Source organism: Staurois parvus, unplaced genomic scaffold (genome assembly GCF_062004578.1).
Source record: "Staurois parvus isolate SC_StPar_1 unplaced genomic scaffold, SC_StPar_1.0 ptg000687l, whole genome shotgun sequence".
NCBI classification, from domain to species: Eukaryota; Metazoa; Chordata; class Amphibia; order Anura; family Ranidae; genus Staurois; species Staurois parvus.
This window is the reverse complement of record NW_028318483.1, coordinates 362427-388853: the sequence shown is the minus strand read 5'-3', so window position 1 is coordinate 388853 and position 26427 is coordinate 362427. Positions and strand designations below refer to the sequence as shown.

The 26427-nt window shown below is 42.4% G+C and overlaps 1 protein-coding gene across 2 annotated transcripts in view; it reads left to right on the top strand.

The window, feature by feature from the left end:
- The window catches only part of NUDT12 (nudix hydrolase 12), a 57738-nt gene that overhangs the window by 9547 nt on the left and 21764 nt on the right, over positions 1–26427 (top strand). For both annotated transcript variants that reach the window (XM_089652602.1, XM_089652603.1), the window contains exons 2-4: positions 8477–8672; positions 12914–13503; positions 18427–18594. In XM_089652602.1, the coding sequence (XP_089508728.1) occupies positions 8479–8672; positions 12914–13503; positions 18427–18594 (952 nt within the window). In that variant the 5' untranslated portion in view covers positions 8477–8478. The remainder of the gene's footprint in view (positions 1–8476; positions 8673–12913; positions 13504–18426; positions 18595–26427) is intronic.

Sequence of the window (26427 nt, the reverse complement as noted above, 5' to 3'; positions counted from 1 at the left end):
AGCCAATATATATACAGTATATATATTATATGAATCAGAAGGCTCAGTACATATTGGCAGCTATAGAAGTGATTTAGTTGAGGACTAAATGTCCGGTGATTATCTGCTCCTGTCCTAATTAATCTTGCTGGCTAGCTCAGGAATGTGCGCACATAAAGAAACTCACACTGACATGTTTGGTCTGTGAAAACGTCTTCTCTAATTTATTGAAATTAAAAAGTGAGTTTATATATGCAAAATGATGTGAACATCACATGAGAACAGCATAAGAATTATATTAGTCTTTGATTGGTCACTCTACACGAAAACAATCTTCTCCAGAGTATAGGCGTGATCTTGGCCGATGTCTTATCTATAGAAAGAAAAATATTCCTTCGTCTTCAAGTTGGCTCGAAGGGAGGGGTTGTTGAGCAGACTTTCCTTGAGCAAGGAGGACTAAAAGACCAGCAGACAACAAATATACACACAACACATATATATTCATACAAAGCATTTAGAAATATAAAAATAGATATATATAGAAAAAAATGTATATATTCAACAAGAAATGTAATAGGCATTTTACCATATCCATCACAGTCCCCCCTTAAAATGACTATTTTACTCTGTCCCTATAAGACCTAGCTCATCTGTCCTTATGTACCTTGGAACTCTTTTATGCTGTACGTTGGACAGGTGATGACTATTTCATCACCCCCCTTGCCACAGACTTTGTACATAAGGAAGTCAGATGCTATCCCTACAAAATTGTGAGATTACTGTTGGTGGGGAGGGACCGTAATGGGGTATAAGGTTTTTCTTCATCTATCATATGGAGATCCTCTTGCTCCTGGTTCAGGAAGGTAGGTGTACTGTTGTCTACAGCTTTGCTCATCAATTTCTTCACACATGGTATAACACAGCATACAACCAGGGCCAGGAGAATCAGAATTATTAATACAGTTATCCCTATTTGGGCAAGTATCTTTTGCAACCCACTCATCCAACTGAAGTATTGATCTCAAGGGTCTGTGATCCCTGAATTCTTCTTCAACTCAACTGACAGGTCTTCTAATTTCTTTATAGCCAGAGTAACCTTACCATTCGAGCCAGTTTTGTCAGGAATATATGTACAACATGTTCCGGTTCCTTCTATCATTTTACAGACACCTCCTTTTTCCGCTAAAATCATGTCCAGAGCCATCCTATTCTGGAATGTCATGTAAGATGTAGGGGCTAACTGGTCAACGATTCCTTGGAGGGCATCCCTGGTGTAATTCACAAACCTCTGTTGGTTGTAGTATATAATTTATCCAATCTACATTTTTGTTAACAGTTGTCATGGGAATCAGGGATTCGAAACCTGCTTTTACTTGGTCTCTGGCTTTAAATTCATTAGGCACCCCCCTTGGGACTCCAATGGCATCTATAAACACATGTGGGTCAAAACTACCAGAAGGAGCTTTTATCAAACTTATTAGAAAAAGGATATACAACACAATTGTCATGGTGTAGTTGACACCTTTTCCTCATCGGTTGGGACTTTCTTGCAGTGGGAGGCATGTATCCAAGTGTTCTTCCCGGCCACCTTGACAGAAGTGGCTGTGGTCAGCAGAACTTGGAATGGACCATCATATCTTGGCTCAAGAGAACGTTTCCTAACAAATTTCTTTACTAATACCCAATCTCCGGGTAATAGGCTGTGAGTTCCTGTATCTGACTCAGGATCAGGAATGGAAGAAAACACTTGGGCATGGATACGGGTTAATTCACGTGATAATGCAGTCACATAATTAGTTAACACATCAGATTGTAATTGCAACTGTTGTGGAAAATAACAACCAAGTCTGGGGGCTGAGCCAAACAAAATCTCATAAGGGGATAGGGAGTGTTTTCCCCTTGGTGTATATCTGACACTGAATAGGGCAATAGGCTGACTGTCTGGCCAACTCATGCTAGTCTCTTGGGCCATTTTTAACATTCTGGCTTTCGGAGTGCCATTCATTCTTTCTACGTTTCCACTACTTTGGGGGTGATAGGGGGTATGGAACGCCAGAGTGACTCCTAATGCCGCCCATATTTCTTTGGTTACTGAAGCTGTGAAAGCGGGGCCCTGGTCACTCTCTATCACCTCTGGAAGCCCATATCTGCATACAACCTCAGTGAGGAGTTTCTTCGCAGTTGTTTTAGCAGTCATGTTAGTTACAGCAAAGGCCTCTGGCCAACTGGAAAACATGTCCGCCACCACTAGGGCGTACTTGAACCGCCCACTCTTTGGCATCTGGATATGGTCAATTTGTATCCTTTGAAAGAGGTATAGGGGTTTGGCCAAGTGTTTCTGTGGTGTCTTCTCTGTGCGTCCCAGATTGCATTTTGCACAGATGGCACATGTTCTGCAAAAATTGTTTGTCAATGTGGTGATTCCAGGCGCTATATAGTACTTAACAAATTGGTAATTTAGAAAAGCGCCACACCCTTTCCTAACTATACAGCAGCAACTCCCACTCCACAAAAATGGAAAAACAATTCAAATCCAAAATAGGAGTGCGCTAAACAAATATATAATGTCCATACATCAAATATATTCAAATCCAAAAAAATCCATGTGACAAATATAACGAACTTCGTGAATAATCCACCACCGAATCAATCAAATGCACTCACCAGAGCTAAGTGCTGATCAAATTATAGACCTATAATATACAGCCTATTGTAGTATAAGAATCCAGCTGATATACACCCTTCTATATCTTTAGGCAGGAAATGAGGAGGAATACTCTGCAGCCACTCTTCATGAGTGGACAATCACCACAGCTCCATTAACCGGGACCACATTCAAAAACAAAAAAGAATATAATGGTGCAGCATGTTTTAACCAGCGTTAATTTATTAAAGAATAAAATTCACTCACAAGTGAGGTGTCCAGCTGACACCGGCAATGCACGCATAGGTAAAAGGGAAAAACACCGCTCCGTCTGCTCGACTAATCATTCGGCAATAGCAGGGAACGTTCTGACGTCAGCATCCGACAGACCACGACCTACGCGTTTCGGCACCAATGACGTCTTCATGGGAGGTACCGCCAACAGAAAAGTTGTCCAAATATGAATGATTAACCTATTAAACTGGGGATAAAAAAACTAATATGAAAAGTCGTTATTCTAAAAATCTTCATCTACTTGCATATTAAAGTTATACCAGCAAGAATTAGTCTTTATGTAGAAAACTATGATTTAAATCAAGCCTTACTGACTAGTGATTTAAATCGTGATTTAAATCATGATTTAAATCAGTTTGATTTAAATCAAATCCACCCTGGTATAGATATTGGCCCTTTTTCCTTCCGCCATCTGGCATGCTGTTGTGAGTGCTTGAAGTTCAGCTCCCTGTGCAGATATTGCTGGTGATAGGGCTCTTGCCTGTAGGACTGTATCTGCTGTAGTGACCGCAAATCCTGTATGATATTTGCCTCTATCATCTGCATATCTGGAACCATCAACAAAGAGGGTGAAATCTGGGTCCTGTAGAGGTGTTTTACTCACTGTGGGGAGGTGGAAGGTTTCCATTTTCATCACTTCAAGACAGTTATGAGGCTCAGTGGCTCCATTATCCTCTCCTCTTTCTTCATTACCTTCATTACCCCCCTCAGCAATTGGGAGGAGAGTGGCCGAGTTCAGGGTTTGGCAACGTAGGAGAGTGACGTTATCAGGAAGTTGGATGGAACACTGTGGTCTAAGATGCCTCGCTGTGGACAAATGTTTAGGTTGGACTCGGTTTAAAATGGCAGCAATGTCATGCGGCGCCTGGAGGACAAGTTCATGTGCCAGAACAATATCAGAGGTCTTATCCAGCAGAGCTTGAGCAGCCCAACATGGGGCTGAAAAAAGTAAGCGTTTTAGAGCCAAAAAGTTGGCGGCGGCCTCTTCAGACAGATGGAAGGTCTCAGACTTGAGAGCATCATAGAGTGGTTGCATACACCAAGAAGCATCAGGAATCCACAACCTGCAGTAGGATATGAGGCCAAGCAAGGCATGGAGTGGCTTCTGGCCCAGAGGCAGTGGCAGGTTCTGGATGGCCTTAACTCTCTCCTCCGTAAGATGCCTTGTTCCATGTGAGAGGCAGTGGCCCAAGAACACAACTGTCGTAGAGCACCATTGCAATTTCGGTTTGGAGGCCTTACAGCCTTGGTGTGCCAAGTAGCATAGTAAGCTCTCTGAGGCTTCTTCAGCCATGGGCAGGTCATCAGCACAGAGGAGAAGGTCATCCACATATTGGAGAAGGACCTCTGCTGGATGTTCCTTTTGCCACGTGTCCAATATGGTGGTCATGGCTTTGGTGAACTGGCTCGGAGAATTTTGCGCCCCTTGTGGCATAACTGCCCAGGTGTATTGGGTAAAAGCGAAGAGGTATCTGCAGGAAGAATGCAAGGGAACGCTGAAGAATGCATTTGCCAGGTCCAACACAGTGAAGTACTTTGCTGCTGGAGGTACCCCTGTGAGTAGAGTGTGGGGATTTGGGACGATAGGTGTCTCTAAGACAGTGGCTTCATTCACTGTTCGGAGGTCCTGTACCATCCTGTACTTCTCTGGTTCCCCTTTGGGTGTCTTCTTTTTCACCGGGAACAAAGGTGTGTTACATGGAGAGGTACAAAGTATGAGTGCACCATTTGCCACAAGGGACTTGACCTGCTTTGAGATGGCCTCAGATTGCACTGGTTTCAGTGGGTACTTTGGTTTCCTGGGTAGGGGAGCTCCAGGCTTCAGTTCCACCATAACTGGGGGTACCTTTTAAATGTCCAATATCTTCGGGTCCTGTGGACCATAGGCAACTTGGGATTCTACTCAGCACATCTGCTGGGATGGTGGTGGTAGGGGTCTCTTGCAGTGCCATCAGAAGGGGAATGGAGCACAGTGCAGACATGTCTTCTTCTTCTAGTGCTGATGAGATGACCACCTTGCCATCAGGAGTGAATGTGATAGAGGCCTGGAGCCTAGATAGCACATCAGCTCCCAGGAGATTCAGGGGACACGTCGAAGACACGACGAACCGGGCCAGCAAGTCTGGGAATGGACCAACCTGTAAAAGTCGGGTAAGAGGATTAGACCGTGGGGTTCCATCTACCCCCACATAGGATATGTCTATGTCAGAAAGGTATGAGTGGTCTGGTAGGTCTGATCTGATCACGCTCCTGGCTGCACCTGTGTCAATTAGAAATGTCGTTGGGTGCCCTTCAATAGGTAAGGTCACTTTTGCTAATGGGCCCCCTGAACCCGCTGAAGACACTGCCAAGATAGGGGATGACACAGGCTTGCCCACTTCCTAGCGCAGAAGATCCAGGTGATCCGCACTGGGCCCAGGGGCTTGATGTTGCTGTTGTGACTGTTGCTGGTTATGTGTGTCCTGATTCCACTGTGGCCATCGACGTCTGGGAGGGGCTCTGCAGTTCCTCTTGTAGTGCCCTGGGCGGCCACAATTGAAGCAAATGGGCTTATTTTCTTCTGAGGCCGTTGGCCAGGTGTGTGTCCAGGGGTCTGCTACCATAATAGGAGTGGACTTCTTGGTAGCTTGTGATGATTCAAGGCCTTTTGCCACCAACAGCAGAGTGTCTAAGGGCACCACACGATATTCAGGCCTAGCCATGATAAGACCCTTCCGTATTGGTTCCCTCAGCCCCGCAACAAAGGCTGATGACAGCATCTGATTATGGGCTTTGTTGTATGCGCTGAATACCAGGTCTGAGAAGACCTGGGACAATCTGGTATAGAGTTTTTCTACTGACTCTGCCTTATCTTGGGTAATATCTTGAAGGGTGGTGGCTTGATCGGCCAGTCCTTTCTTTGACCCAGTCATGCAGTTGTGTACAAAATTCCAGTCCAGAGGAGAAGGCTTTGTCATCGACAAGCCAGGTGTCGTTAAGGCTTCGTGCCATTATTGGCCAGTATGAGTCTCCTGCCTTTATCTCACACAGGCTGACTAGGTCTCTCCAGGCTGCCGAGTATGTCTTTTGGATCTGAGCCATCTTGCAATAAAAGGGCATGGGCTGCTTTTCAGGGTCTGGCAATGTGATCACCAGGGAAGAAGCCTGGGACAGTGTAAAAATAACAAATGGCACCGGTGCATCTGCCAGGGTGTGCAGTCTTCCTGCCTGAGGAGTCCTTCCTGTCTCCTGTGGCCTAAGAGGGGCATCTGGAGAGGCATATGCGGATAGCATAGGAAGTTCCGGACCTGCGGCCTCCTCATCCAAAGAAGATATGTCTGACCAGGTTAACCCTGAGTGCAAATGTTTGCTCCCTTTTGGTCTATTGGGGACAAAATTGTCTCTCGCGGGACCAGCGGTCGTGTCAGGTTCAAGGACTGGCATGGTGGGGACACGCGGCACTTCCGGTGGTACGTAGAATGTACCATCGGCTTGTAAGACCGGAGACAATGGGTAGAGGCAGCTCACTCAAGGCATAGGCCCTCCGGATGTCTGATTTGGTGTACCAAAATGGCCACCTCCAGGAAGTGTACTGGGCTGGACAGGAAGTGACAATGCAGGTGCAGCAAAATGGCTGCCTTTAGGAAGTGCACTGGGCTGGGCAGGAAGGGCAGAGGAGAGGACGGTAGACGAACCTCTGACCCATCTCCTGTCTCTGGTCTTCCTAAAAGAAACCCAAGACTCTTCACACGCTGCTGTTCACTCTGTTCACAATCTTCCAGCTGTTCTGGTTGGCAGGGGCACCTTTCTGTACCGTGCCCCTCCCTTCTCGCCTCTTCTATCTGCTGAATTGATTTCCCAATTCCCCCCTTTACAGGGTAATGCACATTAAGGCGGAAAACTAACACTTCAGGCAAATCAGAAAACAAAGGACGACGTCCTAAAAGTACCTGACTATATCCTACCTATGTAACCTTTAACAAACCGCAACCGTCGTCATGAATGGCAAACATTAAACCAGACACACATTTAGGACATGACATATCAGGCTGTCTCGGTGGGCTAGAGTACAGATCACTGAGTAACCCTTCGCAACCCACACGGCTACAGCACCCCGCTGTCACACTACCCTGACGCGTACACGATACCTCCTCTTGTTTGGCAACACACAATATTACCACAACCAAGAGAATGTGTCAAACCCTCAGTAGGTCCACTCCTCGTCCACCTCAAGACTGACACATAAAAACAAACACAAAAAAAAAAAACATAAAACCAGGCAGCAGATAATCACATGCAGTTATGTTCAAATAAACTCAAGGCAAGCAATGTTACCTGCCTTAAGTGACCGTTTTGCAGCCGCACTAGGCACAGGAATGAACCAACAACAAGGACTGGATAAGCACTGGTAAGATAGCAAAATATATCTTACCATGCTCTGAGAGTTGATCAGGCTCTTACAGTCTGCTTTGAGTGATCCCTGCCCTCTCGGGTCGGCTGTCCGGGGGTTCACGACCCAGAGTTCCCGGGTGTCGGCACCAGCTGATTTAGATGAGGACTAAATGTCTGGTGATTATCTGCTCCTGTCCTAATTAATCTTGCTGGCTAGCTAAGGAATGTGCGCACATAAATAAACTCACACTTACACGTTTGGTCTGTGAAAACTTCTCTAATTTATTGAAATGAAAAAGTGAGTTTATATATGCAAAATGATGCGAACATCACATGAGAACAGCATAAGCATATTATAGTAGTCTTTGATTGGTCACTCTACACGAAAACAATCTTCTTCAGAGTATAGGCGTGATTTTGACCGATGTCTTATCTATAGAAAGAAAAATATTCCTTTGTCTTCAAGTTGGCTCGAAGGGAGGGGTTGTTGAGCAGACAATCCGTGAGCAACGAGGACTACAAAGACCAGCAGACAACAAATATACACACAACACATATATATATTCATACAAAGCATTTAGAAATATAAAAATATAAAAGTTGATATATATATATATAAAAAAATGTATATATTCAACAAGAAACGTAATAGACATTTTACCATATCCATCACAGAAGCATGCTTAGTGCTTTGCTCACTCAGACAATGCAGAGAATGTTCAACAGAATAGCTGTAAAGGGGGCTTCCCCAAGCAGATGAACATAAAATACAAGGCTACACACACTTTTATAGGGGGGTGAATGGTTTGTGGTGTGCATAGTTATTATAATTATTCTTTTTTTGGAAATGTTTGTAGTGCCTCATGTCCAAATCAGTCCGTGTATGTGCATGTATGTATGCCTGTAAGATAGGGACTATAGATTGTAAGCTCCTTGAGGGCAGGCTCTGACGTGAAGGCACAGTATGTAAAGTCCTGCATAAATTGTCAGTGTGATATATAAATACCTGTAATGAATAAATATATGTATAATGCATTCCTGAAAGTGTAATAGGTTATGCAGCTTTCTTGAGTTCTTTAGCAGTTGAAAGTGACCTGTATGACATATTGTTTGCATAATGGACAGGAACCACTAATGCCATTGACTTTTTATTATCTGTAGTAATGCTGGACTTTTTATGCATTTCAGAAATGCAGAATCCCAGGAAGGAAATGGTTGATCAGCTGCACAACTTCTGTGCTCTGGGCGATACTACTAAGCTGCTTGCTCTTCTAAGTCATTCATCCTCAATCATTAATGAAACGGCTGAAAATGGATGGAGTGCTCTTATGTTTGCAGCTAGGAATGGCCACTTTGATGCAGCGAGGATGCTGCTGGAGAAAGGGTAATTACAAGTCTTACTTTTACATTTCTTCTCAGACAGGCCTATTAGATGCATTGATGGAAACATTCAGCGCCTTTTTCCCATTCAGGTTTCAGCTATTCATTTCTACAGAACCTTGTGCTTGAAAGGATCCCAGCATCAGAACTCCCAGGCTTGACATCTTTTAATTATACCTGAGTATGGTTCAAGCATGCTGATTGCTTGGAATGCTTGCTGTTGCTGAGTGACAAATCCCACTTTGCCATCTTTTGACCATCAATTTAAATGTGTCTTTCACTCTCCTGTGCCATACAAAGCACTGACTGTATTATAATCTGCGATGCCGTGTATGCCTGGGGAAAAAAAACAAAAAGAAAAATCAGCACAGGCACATCTCAGCAATACATTCACATTGCCTTATGTTTTGTCTATTTACAAATGCAGTCAGAAATACACTTCTCTCCTATAGTAAGCTGACAACAGAGTGTCAATGCTGGACTGAAATTCCTAGCAATGTTGTTAGACCTGCCCAGTTCTTCCCTCAGTCTACAGAACACATCCCCCATATGTTATGTAGATAAGGAAAAGGTCCAAGAGAGAGAACTCAACAGGGCTGACAATCCTGCTTGGGATTTAAATACAGTAGAGGAACCTTGTTAGCTCAAACAGAAAATAAGGAGCACACTGGATTTCACATCAGCAGGTCATGTACTTTCAGCATTTTAAAAGGGACAAAATATGGGGAAAATGTGTAATTATTGCAGATATGTATATAATTTTTTTACAGTTTACTTCGTCATACACTAAATTGGTATAATGTATTTGAAATAATTATACCAATTCTTAGTTAACCTCTTCACGCCGGCCGCACACAAATGTGCTGCATCCCGGCTTCTGGGCCTAGACGCCGAGCGGCCGCACATTTGTGTTCTATTAAAAAAGGACATATGTGCCGATAGAGCGCGCCCTGCGCGCTCCCAGCACGCATGTCCGGTACTCACGGTACTTCCCGATCATGTGACCGCCGTGACGACCCAGATGGTACCAAGTCCCTACTGTTTTTCATAAAATGTTCCCTGCCTCTTTCAGTGCATGTTGGAGATGCAATCAACACCCAGGTACACTTCTGAACATATTTTGGGAATTTCCAGATCCGAAATGTTTCTGACTAAAAGTCACTGAACTCCTTTACAAAATTGTCAGTGCCCTAATAGATCTGCAAACCTATAAACGTATCCAGATCTACTGATTGTGAGTGCATTGCTCTTACAGGCTCCTCATGAAAAAAAAATAATAAAAGAATATTTTTTACCTGCAAACAATGTGCATTTACTTTTTTTTTTTTTTTTACACAAAAGTGAATGTAGCTTTTAACCACTTGGCAACCGCGCTATAGCCGAATGACGGTCCAGTCTTGGGAAGGTGTCCTATGATGTCCTCCCAGAACGCGCCCTCCCGTGCACCCCCAGCAGCACACACCCAGCAATCTCCATGATCGCTGTATCCTATGGACACAGCTGATCACGTGATGTAGTATAAGGCCAATTACAGCAGCCTTTTAGCACATGATCAGCTGTGTCCAATGACATGTATTTACCCATGTCCAATGACATGGGTAAATACAGTTGCCGGTTATCGACTGCACTTTTCTCACGCTTTAACAGCGTGAGGAAAGTACTGCCGATAACCAGCAAATGTGACAGAACAGATTGGCACTGATCATCATCCCAGCAATGCCACCCACCAGTGCCCAGCAGTGTCACCCATCAGTACCACCAATCAGTGCCCAGTAGTGCCACCCACCTGTGCCCATCAGTGCCTAGCAGTGCCACCCACCTGTGCCCAGCAGTGCCACCCACCAGTGCCCATCATTGCTGCATATCAGTGCAGCACCATCAGTGCCACCTATCAGTGCTGCCTATCCGTGCCACCTCATCAGTGCCCATTAGTGCAGCCTCATCAATGCACATCAGCGAAGGAGAAAAATTACCTGTTTTCAAAATCTTATAATAGAAACAAGGAAAAACTTTTTTTTCAAACTTTTTGCTCTTTTTTTTGTTTATAGTGCAAAAAATAAAACACCCAGCAGCAATTAAATACCACCAAAAGAAAGCTCTATTTGTGTGAAAAAAATTATACAAATTTCATATGGGTACCATGACTGCACAATTGTCATTCAAAGTGCGACAGAGCTGAAAGCTGAAAATTGGCCTGGGCACGAAGGGGGTATAAGTGCTTTGCCTTCCAATTTTTGTATCACTAACCTGAAATAACTAGGTCTGTAAGTCACTCATTGAGGGAGATGTTATATGTTTGCCACCCTTTTGCAATACAACTCAGAATAAGGCTCACACCTTGTGTCCAGGGTTAGAGAGCAGTTTTAGAATCACGTGTTACATTACTTACTACCTGCATACTGAAATACAAACCATAATCCCAGCTAAATAGGCAGAGGAAATTGTTCTGTATTACAAAGTTGTTCAGGCAGGTAAACCACATTTGTTTTCACAGGCCAGTTTCATTCTGTAATTTTAGCTTAGCTTGGACCTACTGTATATAATAATTTCTATACCATATCTGGCCAATGCCCCAGAAGCTGGAAATCACTGAAGAAGACACCGCGACTCTAGTGATCTCCACTTGGTTCCATGCTGAGCTGCTGGCCTGATGCAGTGTGAACACAGGAAGTTGCCGATCAGCACAGTCACCATTCAGAGAATGCTTTGCATTTTAAGAATGAATGCAAAGCATTCTCTGATCGGGTAAGGTGGAGAGCATGATGTCAACACCCCATCTTTCCACCTTGTCCATTCAGTGAACGCTTTGCATTCATTTAGTAAATGTAAACAATTACCTGGCCAAGCTGCCAACCTTCTGTATTCACAGTGCAGGAGAGCAGCCGCTCTGCACAGAACCCAGAAGCAAGTGGAGACCACTAGAATAGTGATGTCTACTTCGGTTCTTTTTAGCTTCCAGAGGCATTGGCCCGATATGGCACATACATAGTTGGTCTAAGCTGGACCAGTGTAACTATGTAGAACTTACCGCTGCCTGGAATTATTCTTTAAGTCATTACAATAAAATAATTAATCAGGAATTAGAATACAATGCATTTTTTCAGGTCACTCTGTTACATTCTGTAAAATACATAAATGGACATTCAGCCTTTTTATGAATGTAACAGTCCTAACTCTTGATATACAATCCTGTATATGAGTATATGGACCCTATAGATAACTAGATAAAGCAAGAATCAGATTGGTTGGCATAGCTAAAGCTCCCTTTTATTTCTAACCCTCAGAATCACAGACAACCTTACAGCAAATCTGTGCTGTGTGGATGCAGGCTAAATGAGCAGGTTTAATATTCCCACAGCCAGCAGCATATGCTCACTTTTGCTCCACTGCCCTACTGCTCTATTCAGCCACTGCCAGCCAAGAAAGGAAGCCCTGTAAGCTCTGAGTCTCTCTAGTCGGCCTACACAAGGATAAAGACTCTTCCCCCACCCTCAGGTCAAAGCACTGGCTAATCACCAATCACCAGCACTGTCACATGAATGGAAGGGAAATGAGTCACACGATCCTCGATACATGCAAATACCTTATTTATTTTCCAAGCAGAGGAATATACCAATGGAGAAGTGAAGGAAAGGTAAGTATGTGCAGCTAGGGCAGTGGTCTCCAAACTGCGACCCTTTGCTTGCTTTTACCCAGCCCTTGGGGCACTATTTCATCCACTGACACTAACAAAGGGGCACAATTTCTCTCAATGATACCAACAATGGGGCACATTTCCTACCAATGATGGGGCACATTTCCTACCAATGACACCAATGCTGGGGCACATTTCCTACCAATGAAGCCAATGATGGGGCGCAATTTCTACCAATGACACCAATGATGGGGTACAGTTCCTACCAATGAAGCCAATGATGGGGCACAGTTCCTACCAATTACACCAACAACGAGGCCAAGTGACAGCATTGATGGGGCACAATTCCTCCCATCAATGCCACCATCAATGTGGCACTGTTCCTCTCACTGATAGTGTCATTATTTACTCCCACTAATGCTAACTAAGGACTTCTACTCCTGATGGCCATGGTGGCCATGATGGCCATGGTCAAGCCCCTCTAAAGGACACTAAGCTGACCCTTTGTTTACAAAGTTTGGAGACCCCTGTGCTAGGGTATGAGTGTTTTTGTGTGTAGTGTACAGCATTTTCTGTAGCAGGTTTTAACACATTTCTATATTCATTTCTAGGTGTGACAGAACATTAGTGAACAAATCAAGGCAGACTGCATTGGACATTGCCAAATTTTGGGGTCACAAGCACATTGTTGATTTGCTCACACAGTCTAAAGGTGGCCCAAAGCCTTACTTTTTACAAAATGCCAAAGAGGAACTTGAAAATTATTTTAGCAGTACATTTTTGGACCGAAAAAGTGATAAACGGACAGACAGCAACTGGTTAAAATACAAACAGACACAGGCCAGTTCCATCTACCTTATTTTCTCCAGCTTGAGTCCTTTAGTATCTTTAATTGGGGCTAAGGATAGTGTACAGGAGCCAGAAATCAAGCTCTGCAGACTACAGTACGAAGATGTGAAAGAATATCTGTCAAAGTCCGATGAGGTCTCATTAATTTTTCTTGGTGTAGATAAACAAGTCAATAATCCATGCTCTACAGAAGCCGAGAAACGTGGGACAGAAGAGGATGACGGGCTGGTTGCCTGGTTTGCTCTTAATATGAACAATATTTCTGCAGAACAGTTTGAAAGAAAGTATGAAAGCTGCTATTTCCTCCAACCTCCAATGCCTGCCTTGTTGCAGCTGACCAGTACAGAAGCAGGTAAGGTGACATGCCTGGCAGTCAGTGTTTTTTAGTCTCTGCATCTTTCAGTATTGTAAACGTTTGTCTTTTAGCTGGCCACAAAATATGCCCATTTCATTTCAAAAACATAAGAGGAGTGAAGGAGAGGGCAATCATTGGAAATACAAGAGCCAGGTGGCTGCATTGGACTGAGGGAGGGTGGGCATGTTCGAAACAATGAGAAAAGATCAACTGTTCATCCCGGACTCCTAGCTTATGGAACAAATACAACGTAAAGTGGTCTATTTATAAAACTTTCATTGGACGAATGTCACACAGCTGCGTAATTTCTGTAATAGATTCATTTCTATGAGCATCAGCTCAAACTCGTGGCCAAAATGCAGTATAGTTTTCTAAAATACCTCAATGAGAAAATATGCTGCATTTTGGCCACTAAATGGAGCTAAGGATCATTGCAGGGCCTGACAAATTTGCTTTGAGTCTAGGAGCCAGCCAAAAAAGTTGGGAGCCAGGTTTTTCTTTTAGCATAGCGTGGGTTGTCAGCACCCAGGACTTCACGCGATGCGATTTGCCACACAACAATCACGACAAACTCCGCACCATGCTTTAGGCGCCATTGAAAATAATGGCGCCTGAACCTGCGTTTTACGAGCACATTGATTCTGCTGCAATCCCAAAATGCCCAAGTGTGACTGGAGCTGCCCTGTTTCTGGATTTGTTTTGAAATTCACAGATTCACATGACAAGCTAGATATTTTGTGTTCTTATTGAGGTGGTTCACATAGATGCGATCCACACGCATTGTGTTTTGAGTGCCATTATGAAAAGGCTCCAGTGCAAGTTTTTAACGGTGCAATCTAGACAAGAGATAGAGTAGAGTGGCATGCAGAGATAAGTGTTCACATAGGATTGTTATTGACAAGAGTTTTCGCATTGAAGTCTATGGGAGGCGTTTTTGTATTGACGTCTATGGGAGGCGTTTTTGCATTGACGTCTGTGGGAGGTGTTTTCACATTGAAGTCTATAGGCACAACTTCCCATTGAAGTCTATAGGTTGCGACATCACTTTGAAGTCTATGGGTTGCGACTTCACTTTGAAGTCAATGGGTTGCGACTTCACTTTGAAGTCTATGGGTTGCGACTTCACTAAAGTCAATGGAAGGCAGTGTGTGAACCCAGGCTCCAGGACACAATTTCTAATTGCTATGGCGGCTTGGCGTTTGGGATTTGTCAAGCCCCGATCATAGGATTTCAGAAATGACAGCCAAATTACATCTGTGCATCCTGCATAAATGTTTGTTTTTTCATTTTAGATAGAATGGTGAAGGCTTAGATCTTCTGCAATGTTTTTATCACTGTCTGTGTCCCTCTTTTATTTGTTTTGGTGACTACAGTCACTGTAACTAAGAGAGGGGAAATCCAAAATTTTGGAATTGTCACCAAAGCAAACAGCAAGAGTAAATGTTCAGGGGAACAACAGTGACAGGTATCTAAAAGGGGAAAACCTATTGTTTTCACTTTCTGTTGCATCTTTGAGACAGAAAACAAAGGGAAAGTTTCCCAGTAGTACACGAACAGCAAAAATAAATAAACTGACAGGGATTTTAACTATTCTGTACTCTCTTCAATCTCCAAAACTAAAAAAAGAGGTTTTGGCTACATATAGTGGATTATTTACTAAAACGGCATGGTGCTAAATTTGGTGCAGTTCTGCATAGAAACCAATCAGCTTCCAGGTTTTATTGCCAAAGCTTAATTCAACAAGTTAGAAGCTGATTTTCTACCATGCACAGCTGCACCAGATTCTAAGGGTTCCAGTTTTAGTAAATCCCATACACTTTAAATATAAAGATACGTATGAAATGTTCATATAGCCATTATAGGTTGATTTGTTTTCCTTAGTATAAACTATCAAATGAATGGTCTGATTTTATAAAATCAGTATTCCTTTTTTACAGAACCAGCAAATTTGTCCTTGTTTTAAACAACCTGTCATATTCAAAGAAAATATTTTTTATTTTTTTTTAAGAACCCGAATGGATGTCTGATTTACTCGACCAGCATGACAGTTATTCCCTTGTAGCCCAATTTCTGTTTTATGAAATGTATCTTTTATTACTTTACTGACTAACAAGGAGTACGTGTACACCATACTTACATGGCTAGCAAAAGAGAACCAGTCATGACTTATTCAAACAATCTGAAAATTCAGTCTTAAATTATTATAATTTTGTAGTTTTACTCACATGCAGTTGATTTTTACATGTACTTTCTGAGTTATACTCTTCAATTTGGAAGCTGGTCACTTCAAGTTTGATAGTATCCCAACTGCTTAACATTAGATAATATCTTCAGCTTCCATACGTGTAGAATGCATTATGTTTCTTCTTTGGTGTGTATCTGTACATGCCATCTACACAATATGAGGTGCAACAATTTAATTCCCGGAATGTACTGTAAAAAAGATGTTTGCTTACCTATATATTAGCAGTTGTCACATTCAAAGTAGTCTCCTTGTGAAACAATGCACTTTTCTAGATGATGGAGCCACTGCCAGAAACATTCCTGAAATTCATTTTCCAGACTGCTGTGCAGTATCTTTATCATGGCTCGCTGGATATCCGAAATGTCATCAAATCTGTGTCCTTTTAAGGCATTTTTTTCATCTTGGAAACAGCCAGAAGTTGCAGGATACTAAGGCAGGAAAATAAAGTGGTTGGTCAAGTTTCAGAATAGATTTCTGGGCCAGGAACTCACAAACACTTAACACATCATGTGCAGGAGCATTGTCATGGTGGAGAATCCACTAGTCATGCCAGAATTCTGGTCTTTTTTTTCTCCAGATTCACGTAACCTTTTCATAAGTTCCAATTAACAATGTTGGTTGACCGTTGTGTCATCATGAACATCTTCCCGCCCCTCCATAAACAGCCTGTGCCATTCAAAAACACTTAATTTCATCATGGAATGTTACCCTAAAGCCTGTTATAACAGAGCTAAAGCTTCACTCACACTTTTGCCAATTTTTACACTAAGTTTAATGGTAATCCACTTCTCCAGATTCCTATCACTCATCTTTCACCAACAGCGCAATGCACAAATGTGTTATTTCTTCTACTACTCCGTAAAGACTGAGTCAACTGGTCTGCGACCCAAGCAAGTGCAAGATAGAACATGTCAGAACACACTTAACTGTGAATGGTTGTGCGACTCACCACCATAGTGCTACGCTGCAGGCGTTCCAGAATTAAATTGTCACACCTCAAACCTATTATTGTTGAGCAAGACAAACAGTAGTTTTCTTTTGCTGGAACTTTGCTGAACTGTTTTTCAACTTTTCAGTGTGTATAACTTGTTTGCATTGGTCTTCAGTATGGGGTTCAGTTAATTGATTCTGCTATTTTCAGAGGCTGGAGGTATGGAGGTTGACAGGGCTGTAACTGTTAGAGCTCGTTCACACCATGGTGCAGAGATGTGAGATTTTCTGCACGCATTTTGCAAGGGTACAAAAAAAAACAATTGGTCTCTATGTGCCCCGTTCACACCACAACACTATTATTACATGTGGATTTTTTTCTGCGCAATAATCTGCAACATGTATAAACCTCACTTAAAGGTGCCTAAAAAATTATGTAAACGCTTGTCTCTGCGAGTTTTCCCATCAGTTTTTTTGCACGTATGTTGTGAACAAGGCCTTAAGTTGATCAGATTCAACAAAAGTAAGTGAAGTTGAATAAAGGGGACAGGATACCAAGGCCCTTTTATAGGTTGTAGCACCATGCAATAGTAAATTCTCTGAGAAATTTTCATCTTTTAGAGATATGTCTGCATTGTTGTAATATTTAAGACAACATTTTCACAATCTTGCATAAGCTAAATCATGACTGGTTCTTTTTAAATTTTTAAAAGTAGAAGAAATATTGGAGAGAACATTTTTCTACAATATCATAAGAAACTCTGCTGAAGAAGAGCTATGCAAGAGTGTGGAAGACAGCCAGTAAACAAATGGGGGAAAAGTGAAGAAGAAAATGTTGAACGGATGACATCCAGGAAATGAGAGGCAGCCATAATACAAGGTAGAATATTAGCCTAGGAAAGTTCACCAAAGACTAAATGGTAGTAGTAATGGTAAAAGTAAGAGCCCTACCTAGGATCAGGAATCATAGAAAAGACTCTTCTGTGCCCCTCTCTGATTTAGGTTCACCTGTTAGTAGGGTCTGACTTAATGGCTAACCTCCATCAACTGCCACTTCCCTGTCCAGTGAGGGTGTCCTTCTTGGAACTGTGGCAGTCTTATTTGACAGTGAAATAGCTGGTTTCCATGAAAGTCAAACCCCACCAAAAAAGGAAACTACCAGAGAGGGTCTGGTCATGTGCTGTTCAAGCTTAGGCAGGCCTTTACTACCAACAGCTAAAAACTGAATGTCAGGTTCACTTTAACGTGTTTCTAAAAGTAATTTATTTTTACAAAAATATCAAACATGTTATATTTACCTGCTCTGTGCAATGGTATTGCACAGAGCAGCCCCAATCCTCCTCTTCTCAGATCCTCTGCAGGTGCTTCGAGCTCCTTCTCTTCATCCAGTGCCCCCATAGGAAGCCTGCACCCATAGACACAGATAGGGGGGCACAGCCCTGTCCCCTGCTCCCTCGTCACAGAGTTTGATTGACAGCAGCAGGAGCCAATGGCTCCCACTGCTATGGATCTGCCCTGTGATTGCCAATAACGCCTGGAGAGTTGCTGCTCTCATGCACAGAGCTGGATCGTGTTGGGACTCAGGTAAGTATAAGGAGTGGGACTGGGGCTTTGTGGGGGAGCTGGATGCAAAAGGTTTTCTACCTTCATGCATGGAATGCATGAAGGTAAAAAAAACGTCAGCCTTTAGAACCACTTTAAAATCATGATGTATCATTTATTCCTGTTGTATTTGTGTTTTCCAGGGATTCTAGCACAAGCACGATCAATGTTTGCTTGGCACAGTCGATACAAATTCTGCCCAACCTGTGGAGGAGAGACCATTGTTGAGGAAGGTGGCTATAAGCGGACTTGTTTGAAAACCGGATGCCCTAGTCTGCAAGGTGTCCACAACACATCCTATCCAAGAGTAGGTAAGTACACTAAGTGAGTGCATGTTGTGTTACAGCACTTTTTAAACGTTGTTTTGCACTGTTAGCTGTGGTCTTTATCAACCAAAACAACCCTAAAAACAAGTTCCCTGCAAAAGAAAAAAAAGCAGTCTTCCCTCTACAGCACCTCCTGTTTTCATTCCCCACTTCATTGAAGCAAGTGTTCAACATTTTTGGAATCATCAGATGCCTGTGTCCTCTGGTGCTAGCTGTGGTTCTATCTCTTGTCAGGTATTAGTCAGTGAATGGGAACATCATGTGGAAGGCCACACAGGCATCCAACACTCCCATGCTGAAGATTCTGATATGCATCCAACACTCCCATGCTGAAGATTCTGACGAAGACTGTAGTACTTCAACTGAGTTTGTATCAAACATAGCACTTAATATTTGAATACAATTACATTTTTTGGGGGGGCCAAAATCAGTATAGGGCATATATCAAAACCAGAGCGGACAGAATCTTGAGCAGCTGTCCATGACAACCAACCAGCTTTTATCTTCCGCTTGTTTAGTTAAGCTTTGAAAATAAAAGAAGCTGATTGGTTGCCATGCACAGCTGCTCCAGATTCTTTTTGCTCCTGGTTAAATTCCCTCAATGTCTCTTTAAAACTTGGGAACAATTGGAGCCCATTAATTTGGGGATCCTTTTGAACAGCATCTAATGTTAAAACTGTACCCCATACACAAGTACAAATACACAAAATGCTTACATCTGTGATATTTTAGCTGCCAAAAGATTTGAAACTCTGTTGAGCCAGTTTTTAAATGTATGCACCTCTGCCCCAATGTACTGGTAGAGAAGTGATACTGTTAGAGGCCTGCTTTTAAAACAGCGCTGTTTCCTAACCAGAGCAATACAGCTGATTTTTTTTTTTAACCACTTCAAGTCCAGACACTTTCACCCCCTTCCTATCCAGGCCAATTTTCAGCTTTCAGCTCTATCACACTTTGAATGACATTTGCGCAGTCATGCAACACTGTACCCATATTAATTTTTAGCATTTTTTTTAGACAGATAAAACATTATTTAGGTGGTATTTATTCACCACTAGGATTTTAATTTTTTTGCTATATAAATGAAAAAGTTCAAACATTTTTATTTTTTTTTTTATATATATATATATTTTTTTTTCTTTTTTAACATACTGTCACCCTAGCAGTACTGTGTCACCATAGTGACACTGTACTACTTGTGGTGGGTGATGAAGATTTTTTTTTTTCTTTTTTTACACTGATTGCTTTTACACCCATAAAGACTGTAAAATCAATAATTTTTCCTTCTCTCTGGCTGCATTCCTGCAGCCATTGAGAAATACTGTGAGAGCTGTGATTGGTCACAGCTTGTCACATGGTACAAGGCTGTTGTGAATAGCCTTTTACCATGTGACCTCTGTGATCATTCACAGATTTCACACGTAGTAAGCAATGATGTCAGAAGTGACATCTTGCTTAATACTATTTATGTGATCACTGATTGGCCAAACAGGGATCACATGAATCGGGACCTCGCCCAGAGGTCCCGTACAGCGATATGTGTTCTGCTGTGTCCTCCAGACAGGTTAAGTAAACATTGTAACATAAATGTAAGATTCAGGTAGCTGAGATGTGAGGTGATCAGTAGAAATATGTAATCATAGGTCTAGTTTAATTCCAGGTTATTAAAGACAAGTGTTCAGTATTCAGTCAGAGGCAGATGTTCATTAGCATCTGAAAGGACAGAGCAGCTTCTAGGCTGGAGGTGACACCTAGATGTCAATAAAACGCTGTCACCTATGTAGCCAGACTTTGCCCCCTTCTTGAAGTCTGAAAGAAGAGCTCCAGCCATTGATTAGACACACTGTAGGCTACATCTGCGTGTAAAACTGTATTTGTAGAATAGCAGAGAAACACAGAAAACGGTTATATGGCGCCTGATTGCAACAGCTGATCAGCGATTGATACTGTCACGATCAGACTGATGCGCTGGTGTCGGAAATTCTATCCCTGACTTGGTGATTCAAACCGTTCCTGGTCCAATCAACTTTGGGCACTTCAGTACCCAGAACGTCCTGTGGGCTGGTACAGGAACACCTCCCAGTGTTGATTGGCCAAGGGCTAATGTCCAGCCCACGTCCATATTTCAATAAATTGAGGACCCTGAGATATGGATGGTGTGATTCGTACGGAGCCGGTTCTATTTGACTGGGGAATCGCGGACTTTCTCTGACTTGCTCCAGTCGCAGGATAACTCTTGGTAAAAGTTTTATTTCTGTTTTTATTCCCTTTTATTTTATAGTGAATAGCCAACTGTGTGTCTTTTTGTCTTTTCTGTATTATTTGTAACTCTTTATACTGTACATATTTTATGCACTGCCCACTTTCGGGATATTAAATCATAGAATTAATAAGTGACTTCTGGGTACTTAAGCTCGGGCTCAAATCTCCGGAGAGATTGTATTGTATTGCAGTGTCTATATATGCTCGGTCTATTTAATTGCCAATCTGTATGCAATTGCATTGCGTGTTGGCAGATTGCATGCAGATTGTGAAGTAGCAGATCTGCCAGACGGAGATCTGTGTGTGTGTGTGGTGGCGCAGCAGACCAGTCTGCGGATAAACTGTTGGGTGGTGGCAAGCTACCGTTTGTTGTGTATCTGGCGTGGGGGTGTGTGGACAGTGAATGAGTGATTAACACCGGGGTTCTAGCTTGTAGGATAGCTGAATGAATCCTAGAAAGGTGTGCCAATTGCTAGACTGCCCCCCAACCCTTAGAGTGCACCAGATTGTATATATGATTCGTATCTGCCTGTGTGTGGTCAGCCAGCTGGATTGGAGTGGAGCCTCCCTCTAGTGGTGGCCAGAGGTAGTGCGGGCTGTGAAAGTGTATCACGGCCAGTCGTATATGTTAAAAGTAAGTCCCTCTCATTCCCTCTTTACCCCAAGTCATGGCCGGACATGCACGTCTCGGTTAGCTAGTCGCTGTGGGCATGTGTGTGGGTTTGAATCCGTGACAAACATCCTTACTTTAAAAAATAAAGTAAATAATGGGGTTGTTGTTAATATATTTTTTGCTTGGTATACAAGCATCAAAAAACACGATAACCTTATCAAAGAACTTCTGTGCTAGTCTTATAATGGTTAAGGAAAGAAGATATAAAAATGCCACTTTGGTACAAAAGATATGTTATAAAGTAAAAAACATGTACACTGAAGTTAAAAATAGTTTATATAGTCCTGTATAAAAAAAAAAAAACAAATCAGTATATTTAATCCACAGATTGCTTGTGGTGAGCAGGGTTAGCATATACACTGCTCAGAAAAATTAAAGGTACACTTTGAAAACACATTATATCTCAATGGGGAAAAATATCATGCTGATATCTATATTGATATGGACTGGGTAATGTGTTAGGAATGTAAGGATGCCCCATTGTTTGATGAAAATGATCAACCTACAGAGGACTGAATTCAAAGACACCCCGAAAATCAAAGTGAAAAGAATGTTGCAGCACGCTGATCCATTTTGATGAAATTTCATTGCAGCAACTCAAAATGGTACTCAGTAGTTTGTATCGTCCCCCCATGCTTGTATGCATGCCTGCTAATGTCGGGACATGCTCCTAGTGAGATGACGGATGGTGTCCTGGGGTGTTTCTTCCCAGATCTGGACCAGGGCATCACTGAGCTCCTGGACAGTCTGAGGTGCAACCTGGCGGAGTTGGATGGAGTGAATCATGATATCTCAGAGGTGTTCTATTGGATTTAGGTCAGGTGAGCGTGGGGGCAATTCAATAGTATAAATTCCTTCATCCTCCAGGAACTGCCTGCATACACTTTCCACATGACACCAGGCATTGTCATGCACCAGGAGGAACCCAGGACCAACTGCACCAGCGTAGGGTCTGACAGTGGGTCCAAGGATTTCATTCCGATTCCTAATGGCAGTCAGGGTACCATAGTCTAGCCCAGTGGTCGGCAAGCCGCGGCTCGCGAGCCACATGCGGCTCTTTACAAACTTAAATGCGGCTCTTCTGTGTGCCGGGCGCCCGCTCCCCTCCCTCCTCTCGGGCGGCCGCCCCAAAAGTCAGGACTCTGCAGCTGTCAGGATGTAGGCGGGGCAGCCAGGATGTAGGCAGGGCAGCGTGACAAACTCCTCTCCTCTCACAGTCCGCCCTGAAGACCAGAACGGCGCGGGAACACGGCGAGAAGAACGCGCGGAGCAAAGGTAAGTGAATTGACACAATATGGGGAATGAATTACTATAGGGGGGATGAATTACTATATGGGGGATGAATTACTATGGGGGATTAATTACTATGGGGGATGAATTACTATATGGGGGATGAATTACTATGGGGGATGAATTACTATATGGGGGATGACTTACTATGGGGGATGAATTACTATATGGGGGATGAATTACTATGGGGGATGAATTACTATAGGGGGGATGAATTACTATATGGGGGATGAATTACTATGGGGGATGAATTACTATATGGGGGATGAATTACTATGGGGGATGAATTACTATATGGGGGATGAATTACTATGGGGGATGAATTACTATATGGGGGATGAATTACTATGGGGAATGAATTACTATATGGGGGATGAATTACTATGGGGGATGAATTACTATATGGGGGATGAATTACTATGGGGGATGAATTACTATAGGGGGGATGAATTACTATATGGGGGATGAATTACTATATGGGGGATGAATTACTATGGGGGATGAATTACTATATGGGGGATGAATTACTATGGGGGATGAATTACTATATGGGGGGTGAATTACTATGGGGGGTGAATTACTATATGGGGGATGAATTACTATGGGGGATGAATTACTATGGGGGATGAATTACTATATGGGGGATGAATTACTATGGGGGATGAATTACTATATGGGGGATGAATTACTATGGGGGATGAATTACTATATGGGGGATGAATTACTATAGGGGGGATGAATTACTATATGGGGGATGAATTACTATAGGGGGGATGAATTACTATGGGGGGTGAATTACTATATGGGGGATGAATTACTATGGGGGATGAATTACTATATGGGGGATGAATTACTATGGGGGATGAATTACTATATGGGGGATGAATTACTATGGGGGATGAATTACTATATGGGGGATGAATTACTATGGGGGATGAATTACTATAGGGGGGATGAATTACTATATGGGGGATGAATTACTATGGGGGATGAATTACTATATGGGGGATGAATTACTATGGGGGATGAATTACTATATGGGGGATGAATTACTATGGGGGATGAATTACTATATGGGGGATGAATTACTATGGGGAATGAATTACTATATGGGGGATGAATTACTATGGGGGATGAATTACTATATGGGGGATGAATTACTATGGGGGATGAATTACTATAGGGGGGATGAATTGCTATAGGGGGGATGAATTACTATATGGGGGATGAATTACTATATGGGGGATGAATTACTATGGGGGATGAATTACTATATGGGGGATGAATTACTATGGGGGATGAATTACTATATAGGGGGTGAATTACTATGGGGGGTGAATTACTATATGGGGGATGAATTACTATGGGGGATGAATTACTATGGGGGATGAATTACTATGGGGGGTGAATTACTATATGGGGGATGAATTACTATGGGGGATGAATTACTATATGGGGGATGAATTACTATGGGGGATGAATTACTATGGGGGATGAATTACTATATGGGGGATGAATTACTATAGGGGGGATGAATTACTATATGGGGGATGAATTACTATAGGGGGGATGAATTACTATATGGGGGATGAATTACTATGGGGGATGAATTACTATATGGGTGATTAATTACTATGGGGGATGAATTACTATATGGGGGATGAATTACTATGGGGGATGAATTACTATATGGGGGATGAATTACTATGGGGGATGAATTACTATGGGGGATGAATTATTATATGGGGGATGAATTACTATATGGGGGATGAATTACTATGGGGGATGAATTACTATGGGGGATGAATTACTATATGGGGGATGAATTACTATTGGGGATGAATTACTATGGGGGATGAATTACTATATGGGGGATGAATTACTATGGGGGATGAATTACTATATGGGGGATGAATTACTATAGGGGGGATGAATTACTATATGGGGGATGAATTACTATAGGGGGGATGAATTACTATATGGGGGATGAATTACTATGGGGGATGAATTACTATATGGGGGATTAATTACTATGGGGGATGAATTACTATGGGGGATGATTTACTATATGGGGGATGAATTACTATGGGGGATGAATTACTATATGGGGGATGAATTACTATGGGGGATGAATTACTATATGGGGGATGAATTACTATATGGGGGATGAGGGATGAATTACTATATGGGGGATGCATTACTATGGGGGATGAATTACTATGGGGGGTGAATTACTATGGGGGATGAATTACTATATGGGGGATGAATTACTATATGGGGGATGAATTCCTAGGGGGGATGTATTACTATATGGGGGATGAATTACTATGGGGGATGAATTACTATATGGGGGATGAATTACTATGGGGGATGAATTATTATATGGGGGATGAATTACTATATGGGGGATGAATTACTATGGGGGATGAATTACTATATGGGGGATGAATTACTATATGGGGGATGAATTACTATGGGGGATGAATTACTATATGGGGGATGAATTACTATGGGGGATGAATTACTATATGGGGGATGAATTACTATATGGGGGATGAATTACTATATGGGGGATGAATTACTATAGGGGGGATGAATTACTATATGGGGGATGAATTACTATGGGGGATGAATTACTATATGGGGGATTAATTACTATGGGGGATGAATTACTATATGGGGGATGAATTACTATGGGGGATGAATTACTATATGGGGGATGAATTACTATGGGGGATGAATTACTATGGGGGATGTATTACTATATGGGGGATGTATTACTATATGGGGGATGAATTACTATGGGGGATGAATTACTATATGGGGGATGAATTACTATGGGGGATGAATTACTATATGGGGGATGAATTACTATATGGGGGATGAATTACTATGGGGGATGAATTACTATATGGGGGATGAATTACTATGGGGGATGAATTACTATATGGGGGATGAATTACTATGGGGGATGAATTACTATATGGGGGATGAATTACTATGGGGGATGAATTACTATATGGGGGATGAATTACTATGGGGGATGAATTACTATGGGGGATGAATTACTATGGGGGATGAATTACTATATGGGGGATGAATTACTATATGGGGGATGAATTACTATGGGGGATGTATTACTATATGGGGGATGAATTACTATGGGGGATGAATTACTATATGGGGGATGAATTACTATGGGGGATGAATTACTATATGGGGGATGAATTACTATATGGGGGATGAATTACTATGGGGGATGAATTACTATATGGGGGATGAATTACTATGGGGGATGAATTACTATATGGGGGATGAATTACTATGGGGGATGAATTACTATATGGGGGATGAATTACTATGGGGGATGAATTACTATATGGGGGATGTATTTTCAGTTTTAAAAATGTGGCTCTCAAAATAAATTTCAATCGTGGTTTTGGCGAGATTTGGCTCAGTTGAAAAAAAAGGTTGCCCACCACTGGTCTAGCCTATAGAGGTCTGTGCATCCCTCCATGGATATGCCTCCCCAGACCATCACTGACCCACCACCAAAACGGTCATGCTGAACGATGTTACAGGCAGCATAACAT